Genomic DNA, 9,774 nt, shown 5'->3' on the forward strand with positions numbered 1-9,774 from the left:
ACTCTTCTGATGGAGAAGTACCCCGCTGTGTTCTGGCCCTCATGGACGAAGACTGGGTCTTGGAATGATGGCCACTTTAATGGATCACCACACATTACCGTCAAGCAAGATGCTGTGTCCACTGCACCCAAAGCAACCTGCAGCAGCCATCTGTTTCTCCATTACCAGGGCTGTAAAGGGTTGCCAAGAATTGGAGGTAACTTATGAAGGAAACATTTTATACACCCTAAAATCACACTTGGTTGGTAGAGCTTAGTAATTGGCCACAAAAAACTGGAGACTTACCAAAGAATAGGATTTGCCATCCTTAAGCTCTGTCTTTCAGCTAACTTTCACATTGTTCAGACTCCTTACAGGTGGCTGCTCAAACTTGAGGATATGGTGCTTGATGAATATACACAAATTTCAAACCTATAACAGGCACATGGTAATGTTTATCAAGCTCCGTAGCTGTAGGAGTCAAGTAGCCAAATTTGGCCAGACTATTTTGGTTGTGTCCATGATAGTTTAATTATTAGGGAGAGTTACCTTGCCCAATATGGGTCACAGAATATCCACTAGTTCATATGTAGAGTCCTAGATGTATAGGGATCTGGAGAGCCAGTACTGTGCACAGAGGCTGGTGATGTAAATTCCAGACAATCAAAACTGTATATAAAGTGAATGCCATAGTTCTAGCTGTAAGCATATGGGAGATATTTTGTGAATTATGTATCTTTACACAGCTTATGTATTATTATATTGTAGTTGTATACACACACTAAGGTCTTACCAAAGTTGCCAAAAACCTTTGAGGCAGCACAAAAGAATCAGAATGCTAACTGAACTTTTGAAACTTTTTAGCATGAAACACGGGGAGGACTTAATTTATAGGCTATTGTACACACCCCGTCTTGGAAAATCTAATTAATAGTAAGACAATTGAAGACAAAAAAATCCTCTTTGAAACCAAATCTTTCCCAGTGTTAAATCTGGTTGTATGAGGGACCACTAACTGGTTTCATAGATTCATGGACACTAGGGCTGGAAGGGTCCTCGGAAGATCATCGAGTCCAGCCCCCTGCCCCAGGGGCAGGAAGTCAGCTGGGGTCATAGTATCCCAGCAAGATAAACATCCGAGTTTCTCTTGAAGGCATTCAGAGTAGGTGCTTGAACCACCTCCAATGGCAGGCTATCCCAGACCTTGGGGGCTCAGACTGTAAAGAAGTTCTTCCTTATGTCCAGCCTAAAACGGTCACGGAGCAGTTTGTAACCGTTCAATCTTGTCATATTTGAGATTCAATCCAGATACCTGAAAGTCTTTTTCTTGCCCCTGTGTTTGGTTGTATTTCTCTATGCAACACTTCTATTTCTCCCTTATCCACTTGCTAATATTACAATAAGTATGTTATGCTGTGCCTTTCTGAGTAATTTTCCTTTCTAAAATATAGCAAGTCCCGTCATAGTCAAAGTCCACTTGTCCAGGAGCTAATCTCAGAGTGACCAGCATGAGAGGTTCTCAATCATCCCAGAACTAAGAAATCACTCAACACTTTTGGTCTTTTTTCAAGCAATCAATACCTTTTACTGTATAAACTAGACCCTCTGACACTTCCTTTGGGAACAGGCTTGGAAACACACAGATGTGCTACCACTGCATTCTTTGACTACATACGAAAAGTAGCAGAAAGATTGCTAAACAATTGTGTGTCTTGTCTTTTCTTATGCTTCTTTCTTCTCTGTTTTGCTGTACAATTGGCTTTATACTAATACAATCCATTTCTGCTTAGATCATCTGAATAGGTTGTTATTTAATAATGGGTTAATTAATAATGTGATTGACAAAGAGGTACATTTGATGGGCTGCATTGGTTACCTGGTCATTAATCACTTAAGTTCTTCCTTTTGACATGAGTGCCACCTGTAGGCCTCACTGGAACATTGATATATATTTGCTGCTCACATAAAGGCTTTGCTAAAGCATTTGTCAGAGTAGGCCTCACCAGCCTACTGATGTATAAATTCCTCACAAAAACAAAACTTGGCTTGTAAACCGGATGTGCATCCCTACCAATAGATAGGAGGGGGAGATGGCTGTACAAGGTAGGAGAATCCAGTACCAGGATGATAAGGCTGGAATGAGAACACCCAGGTCAGAATGTGAAGCAAGCCCCTGGTACAGGATGGTTTGAGATGTTTAAGGTACAGATGGAATGCAATATGTAATTTGTTTTAATCATTGTATAAAAAGAGAATTGGAAAGCAAAAAAACTTTGTAGAGGCCTGGGGGAGCCTGCATAGTGATGTGCCAACTACCTTGTCACGGGTACAAATGCCTTAGCTCTTGATCTGATGTACTTGTTAAGCCAAAATGTGTTAAGGCTGTGCTTGTAGACAATAAACCTGGCTGAATATTTGCCACCAAACTGAGCCTGTGATTGTTCTTCAAGACAAGATTGGTGTTGGAACCTCCTAGCTGAAACTTGTTGACACCACAGTTCCTGAGGCACTTCAACACTGACAACAAGTCAATAACACCTGATGAGGACAAAAGCAACAACAACACTGCTAACAACCCAATGATACCAGCTTATTAGGCAGAAAACTGCCTAATTGAGGCATAGCTTGGGCAACTGCTACCTCATTCAAAGAAAATAAAGAATTGAGGCTATCAAAGTCCAGCATGTGCACCCAGGCCAATATGTCCACATGGACATGAGCGACTGGTGCCACCTGAGTTGGGGGCACGTGCTTCCCTCCCCCCACCCCATGGCCAACCTCACTGACCAGGGGGAACAGGTCCCCCTGTGGTTGATTGTGAGGTGGCCAATTGCTGCGGCTGCTTCCAGACGTGGCTGTGCCCACTTCCAGGAGTGCCACGGCGCTCCCTCCCCAGCTGGCACTCGCAGGAGGGGCACCAGCACTCCCACCTGCCCCCACCCCTGCTCATTGCCTAAGCAGTGAGCGTGACCAGTTAGGGGGTGCACTGGAGCTCTCAGGTGCATGTGCACCCCCTATGTATTGCCACTGCACATGGACATTCCTGGGAAAAGCACCTTAAGCTAAGAGATTTATGGCCCCAAAAAAGGGTGTGCCATAGCTCAATTTCTCACCAGGAGTCAAAGATTCACACTGAGTAGAGGATTGTGAAAAAAACATTTGCATTGAGTACTGTCACAACCCAAAGTTGTGGTTTTTTGTTTTTGTGTGCTTTGGCACCGCTAAATTATGTCCCCGCCAAATTGCAGCTCCTTTGCACGGTAGAGTTTTCTGCTGCAATAGGAGAACCCGCGTGCAGAACAGTATTTCCTGCCAGTTTGTAGCCTTCTTTGCATGGTGCATTTCTTTTGCATCATAGTGATGCATGGTGCAAAGGAGTTCCCGCCATTTGTATTTAGATTCATGCCACATTATTGGCCGATCCTTAATATAGGCACACGTGGCAGCTAGCGATTGGCTTGCTAGCCGTATAAAGAGCTTGGGAGGTTTCCGCCCAAGTTGGAGAGAGAGAGAGAGAGCAATTGGAGTTTGGGAGAAAGAGCGTGAAGATTTCTAAGCGCTGCTAATCCCTTCGAACCCAGCTTTTTCTTCTCCTTAAAAGGGCAATAGAGGGCCGACTTACCAAACCCACGGAGTCTTAACAACTCCGGGGGCCTATTTACCGAACCCACGGAGCATCAACCACTCCGGGGACCAAACGGCCTCTAGCCTCTCCCCGTCACCGAGCGCGATCCTAGACGTATCCCTTTCCTTTGAAACTACCGAGCCGAACCCACAGAGCTTCAACAACTCCGGGGTCAATTGTCGGAGCCCTCTAGCGAGGACTTAAGCGGAGCTGAGCCTGGGAAACTGTCCAGCCTACACCATGACCATCTTTGGTGTAAATAAACAATCTTTTAATCAACCATTACGCGTCTGTAACTAATTCTAACTCGCCACCGGTTTTCTTTGACCCTGCGTGCCCGGGCTGCTGGCCACAGCCCGTGTGCGCATACCACTCCTAGCCCGCACATGGCCGCATGGACGGGATCAGGAGGTGGCCCGCACAAGTACTACTACTACTGGTCAGATGGACAATGCAAACAGAAGTTAAGAGTCGTGGAAGGTGCTAGTGCTGCTTAGGGCTTCCACAAGGGTGTCGATAGCCCACGTGGGCCCCGTGTCATCGCCAGTGGAAAATAGATGCAAGTCCAGTTCCTGTAGGAAAAGTTCACCTTGTAAACCATGGGTACCACAGGAAGAGTTGGTGCCAACAGGTGGGGAAGAGTAGAAAGTTACTTTGGAGTCTCTATATCTGGCCAGTATCAAAAACATTCTGACCCATTGTGACATTTCTGAATACTTTTCAACAAGACAATTTGTGTAGTAAAAAAAGGGAAAGCTGAGCTGGCATTTTCCAAAGGGTACCTTGAATCTAAGAAGATTGAGAACTGATCTAGACCAGTGCAATCTAATTCCAGTGGGGCCAGGGGCTTCACACGACAGCAGCATGTAGTTCCTATGCTGCACAGGTAATGTACTGCAGGGGCAGGCCCCACTGGTGCACAGCCCCCACGATTCCTTCCACCCCCTTCCCACCAGTCAACATATATACTGCAGGGCTACGCGAAGCTTCTGGTGCCGATTCAATTCGGAGTAGATTCAGCGGCCAAATCTCCAAATCCAAATCAAACCAGGAGACCAATGAAAAGGTCCAAATAGATTTGAAGCTCTCCGAATCAATTTGGAGATTTGGAGAGCTTCAGCGATTCGGGCAGTCCCTGCTCACTGCACCAGGGAACTGAACCCAGACTCCATGCTAGTAAGTAGGGAGCTGGAGGCTGGAGGAGAGGGGGCCATGGCTGAATGTCTTAAATCAGATTCAGCCGAATCAATTCGAGACAGTGATTCGAATCACTGTCCCCCAAATCCAAAGTGAATACTAGCTGCTTTTGCATGGGTCTAATACACTGGTATAGTAGCAAACTGCTCCTTCCCATACTCTCCCCTCTAATCACACGGTCACAGAAGTGACTGGAAGGGCCTGTGGACAGCTAGTCAAATATCTAGCCATCTCAACCAGTGGTGCTCAACCATTTGCCCCAATAAAGCAGATCAGACTCTATGCCACCCCAGCCCTATGGGCTCCCCCAACAGGTCTAGAAATGTAGTAGCAGGGGAGTGGTAATTAATACTTTCACTGCTCTCACACTGCCAAATTCTAGGACCCTGGAAGAACCCTGCAGATCAGATGATGCAGTCCTGCAAGCCAAATCTGACCAACAGGCCAGGGGTTGAGCACTCCAGTCTAGACAGTTAAGCATTTGCCTACCATTGTAAAATAGGCACTTGAGGCATTTTTACCCATGTAAGCGCCATAGTGCCAGGCACTTCAAAAAGTGCCTGGCACTGCAACACTTGCAATTACATAAGTGACGAAACATGCATCTGTACAGAGAAAGTGGCAGCACGCTTTTGAACACATAGATGCTTTAGTTCAAAAGCACACCGCCCTTTCCTGTGCACTGACATGCATTTCACCACTTACACAACTACACACATCAGATCTCTGGTAGGTAACTGGCATGTCACCAAATCAGAAAGTATGTGCATAAGTACCCTTACTTCTTGCACCTTCAGAACCTTTCTTAAAAGAAATTAGGGTATGAATATTAATATTCATACCTTGAACAAAATTATAATTTACATTTGTTGTTTTCCCATTATATAGACTTTACTGATCGATGTTTTTAAGATTAGCAATGTTTGCAAATGCTCCAACTTCAGGGTTAATTGACAATAGTTGCGTTTTTTGTCACATTCATGACAGGAGGAGTAGGGGGGGAGGAGAGTTAAAACCTGTATATGGCTGACCAGCATTGACCTGCAAGTCAGGTTAAAAAAAAACACAATTCCCACATCCTGCGCTGTATAATCATTGGAAAGAATATGCCTACATCAACTGGAAAAGGGAAGGTTCTGTGTTCTTCCATAAAAATCCTTGTGAATAACTTGGGTGTGTTATGAAAGAATGCAGTATAAATTTGGACACTAAACCCCGACACTGAAGTGCATAATAAAACAGGTAATAAATGGTCAACTGAAGAGGTCAAGGTAACTTTGAAGAAATACTGTGGCTCTATATTATGCTATTTAAGTAATTATGCTTATCATTTCCTGTCTGAAAAAATAAACTCTGGACAGTAACAAGCCTTTGAGTAAAAACAGTTGCTTCTCTGGTAGTTTCATAGTTGGTAGGGTTGGAAGGGACCTGAGCAGATCATCAAGTCCGACCCCCTGCCATGGCAGGAAAGAGTACCGGGGTCAAACAACCCAAGGAGGTGTTCATCTAGCCTCCTCTTAAAGACCCCCAGGGTAGGAGCCAGCACCACTTCTCTTGGAAGTTGGTTCCAGATCCTAGCCGCCTTGACAGTGAAGTAGCACCTCCTGATATCTAGTCTGAATCTACCCTCTGCCAGCTTGTGACCGTTATTTCTTGTCACTCCTGGGAGTGCTTGGGGGAACAGGAACTCCCCCACTGCCTGCTGGTCCCCCCTGACTAGTTTGTAAACTGCCACTAGATCCCTCCTCAGCCTTCTCTTGTGGAGGCTGAACAGGTACTTCCTTCTCCAATGATCAAAAATGCACACTACTGAGTACCAAAAGAAAGGCTTCCTCCAAAACTAGAAGTTAAGAATTAAGCAGTCAAACACCTTTCCAAGAAGGATTTTATTGTATTGCAAAACATGTATCATGTTTCTGCACTTTTATTTTAATGTTATTGTACTGCAAAACATTTATCATGTTTCTGCACTTAAAAGAACGTATTTGGTCTCTTGGTGGTGAAACGTGGTTTGTGCTGGCGACGCAGAACTCTGTGTGGCAGAGGGAACTTGATTTTAGAATCCTGTAAGGGGAAAAAAAAAAGCCAAACAAACAATTAATGATTATTTCACTGTAATGCAGCCTGCAACAATCCCAGTCATGAATATACAGTTTACAAGAAATTAATTTGTAAATTCAGCTGCTCAGTTCCATTTCTAAACAAAATTCTAACAGTAGTGAATTTTTTTTTGCACACCCCCCCTTTTTTTGGGGGGGGGGGGGGAAACAAGAAATAATCAAAGACTCCTATTATACTATGAATTCCAACTGAAAGGCACAGCTAAAACTTCTACATGATGGTATTAATGCTAGGAGCATGGGGAACAAGCAGGATGAACTAGCGCTCCTGCTTGCACTAAACACCTATGACTTAGTGGGGCTAACGGAAACCTGGTGGGATTCATCCCATGACTGGGCAGTACATATTGAGGGCTATAGATTGTACAGAAAGGACAGGGTGGGGAAGAAAGGGGGAGGGGTTGCACCCTATGTCAGTGAGCAATATACGTCAACCCTCATCAAGACGGAATCCAAGGATGAGGAGGTAGAAGGATTGTGGGTTAGGCTACATGGGGGGCAAGGAGAAAGGGATTTGGTGGTAGGGGTCTGCTACAGACCCCCACATCAAGGGGAAGAAAGAGATTCGGGGCTCCTGAGGCAACTCTCGGAGACCATAAAAGCTAAAGAGGCAGTAGTCATGGGGGACCTAAACTACCCGGACATCTGCTGGGAGTCGCAGACAGCAAAGTCCCACCGCTCACGCAGGCTTCTAACCTGTGTACAGGACCTCCATCTGACACAGGAGGTACACGGTCCCACTAGGGGGAATGCCATACTGGATCTGGTATTGGCAACGGGGGATGACATGGTAGGGGACCTCCAGATCGGTAGCCATCTGGGGGACAGTGATCACCTAATAATAGAATTCACCATAAGACGTCGAGTGGGTAAGGTAACTAGTAGGGTGAAAGTGCTAGACTTTAGGAAAGCTGATTTCAATGAACTCAGGCGATTAGTCAAGGACGCACTGCAGAGTAGGAGTTTTGAAGTGATGGGAGCCCAAGAAGGGTGGCTGTGCCTTAAGGAAACGATCCTTCAGGCACAAAGCAAGACGATCCCCGAGCGAGGCAAAAGGGGGAAAGGGGCCAGGAAGCTTCCCTGGCTGACCAGAGAAATCCAGGGCAGCCTAAAGGACAAAAGGGGAGCACATAAAAAGTGGAAACAGGGAGAGATCACCAAAGATGAATATACCTCCTCTGCACGTGCTTGTAGGGAGGCAGTTAGACGGGCCAAAGCTGCCATGGAGCTGAGGATGGCAACCCAAGTAAAAGACAACAAGAAATTGTTTTTTAGATATATTGGGAGTAAAAGGAAGGCCCAGGGAGGAATAGGACCCCTGCTAAATGGGCAGAAACAATTGGTGACGGACAGAGGGGACAAGGCTGAACTCCTCAACGAGTTCTTTGCCTCAGTGTTCCTAAGTGAGGGGCAGGACAAGTCTCTCACTGGGGTTGTAGAGAGGCAGCAGCAAGGCACCAGACTACCATGCGTAGACCCTGAGATGGCACAGAGTCATTTGGAAGAACTGGATGCCTTTAAGTCGGCAGGCCCGGATGAGCCCCAGCCGAGGGTGCTGAAGGCACTGGCCGACATCATTGCAGAGCCACTGGCGGGAATATTTGAAAGCTCGTGATGCACGGGCCAAGTCCCAGAGGACTGGAAAAGGGCCAACGTGGTCCCCATTTTCAAAAAGGGGAGGAAGGAGGACCCGGGCAACTATAGGCCAGTCAGTCTCACCTCCATCCTTGGCAAAGTCTTGGAAAAAATTATCAAGGCTCACATTTGTGAGAGCCCGGCAGGACAAATTATGCTGAGGGGAAACCAGCACGGGTTCGTAGCAGGCAGATCATGCCTGACTAATCTAGTCTCTTTTTATGACCAGGTTACAAAACGCCTGGACACAGGAGGAGGGGTGGATGTCGTATACTTAGACATCAGGAAGGCCTTCGATAAGGTATCCCACACCACACTGGTGAACAAGTTAAGAGGCTGTGACTTGGATGACTACACAGTCCGGTGGGTGGCGAATTGGCTGGAGGGCCACACCCAGAGAGTCGTGGTGGATGGGTCAGTTTCGACCTGGAAGGGTGTGGGAAGTGGGGTCACACAGGCTTCGGTCCTTGGACCGATACTCTTTAATGTCCTCATCAGTGACTTGGACGAGGGAGTGAAATGTACTCTGTCCAAGTTTGCAGATGACACAAAGCTATGGGGAGAAGTGGACACGCCAGAGGGCAGGGAACAGCTGCAAGCAGATCTGGACAGGTTGGACAAGTGGCCAGAAAACAACGGAATGCAGTTCAACAAGGAGAAATGCAAAGTGCTGCACCTAGGGAGGAAAAATGTCCAGCACACCTACAGCCTAGGGAATGACCTGCTGGGTGGCACGGAAGTGGAAAGGGATCTTGGAGTCCTAGTGGACTCCAAGAAAAACATGAGTCGGCAGTGTGACGAAGCCATCAAAAAAGCCAATGGCAGTTTATCGTGCATCAGCAGATGCATGACGAATAGGTCCAAGGAGGTGATACTTCCCCTCTATCAGGCACTGGTCAGACCCGCAAGAGAAGGTTGAGAGGCGACCTTGTGGCTGCCTATAAGTTCATCACGGGGGCACAGAAGGGAATTGGTGAGTATTTATTCACCAAGGCGCCCCCGGGGGTTACAAGAAATAATGGCCACAAGCTAGCAGAGAGCAGATTTAGATTGGACATTAGGAAGAACTTCTTCACAGTTAGAGTGGCCAGGGGCTGGAACGGGCTCCCAAGGGAGGTGGTGCTCTCCCCTACCCTGGGGGTCTTCAAGAGGAGGTTAGATGAGTATCTAGCTGGGGTCATCTAGACCCAGCACCCTTTCCTGCTTATGCAGGGGGTC

The 9,774-nt window shown here is 46.6% G+C and overlaps 1 protein-coding gene across 1 annotated transcript in view; it reads right to left on the bottom strand.

Annotated features, from left to right (window-relative positions):
- Nucleotides 1-6,668: 6,668 nt before the first annotated feature.
- RPL18A (ribosomal protein L18a) overlaps nt 6,669-9,774 on the bottom strand; it is an 8,046-nt gene continuing 4,940 nt past the window's right edge. Inside the window, exon 5 of the mRNA XM_006035272.3 lies at nt 6,669-6,865. Within this exon, the coding sequence (XP_006035334.1) occupies nt 6,773-6,865 (93 nt within the window). The 3' untranslated portion in view covers nt 6,669-6,772. The remainder of the gene's footprint in view (nt 6,866-9,774) is intronic.

This window comes from Alligator sinensis, unplaced genomic scaffold (assembly GCF_000455745.1).
Source record: "Alligator sinensis unplaced genomic scaffold, ASM45574v1 scaffold713_1, whole genome shotgun sequence".
Taxonomy (NCBI): domain Eukaryota; kingdom Metazoa; phylum Chordata; order Crocodylia; family Alligatoridae; genus Alligator; species Alligator sinensis.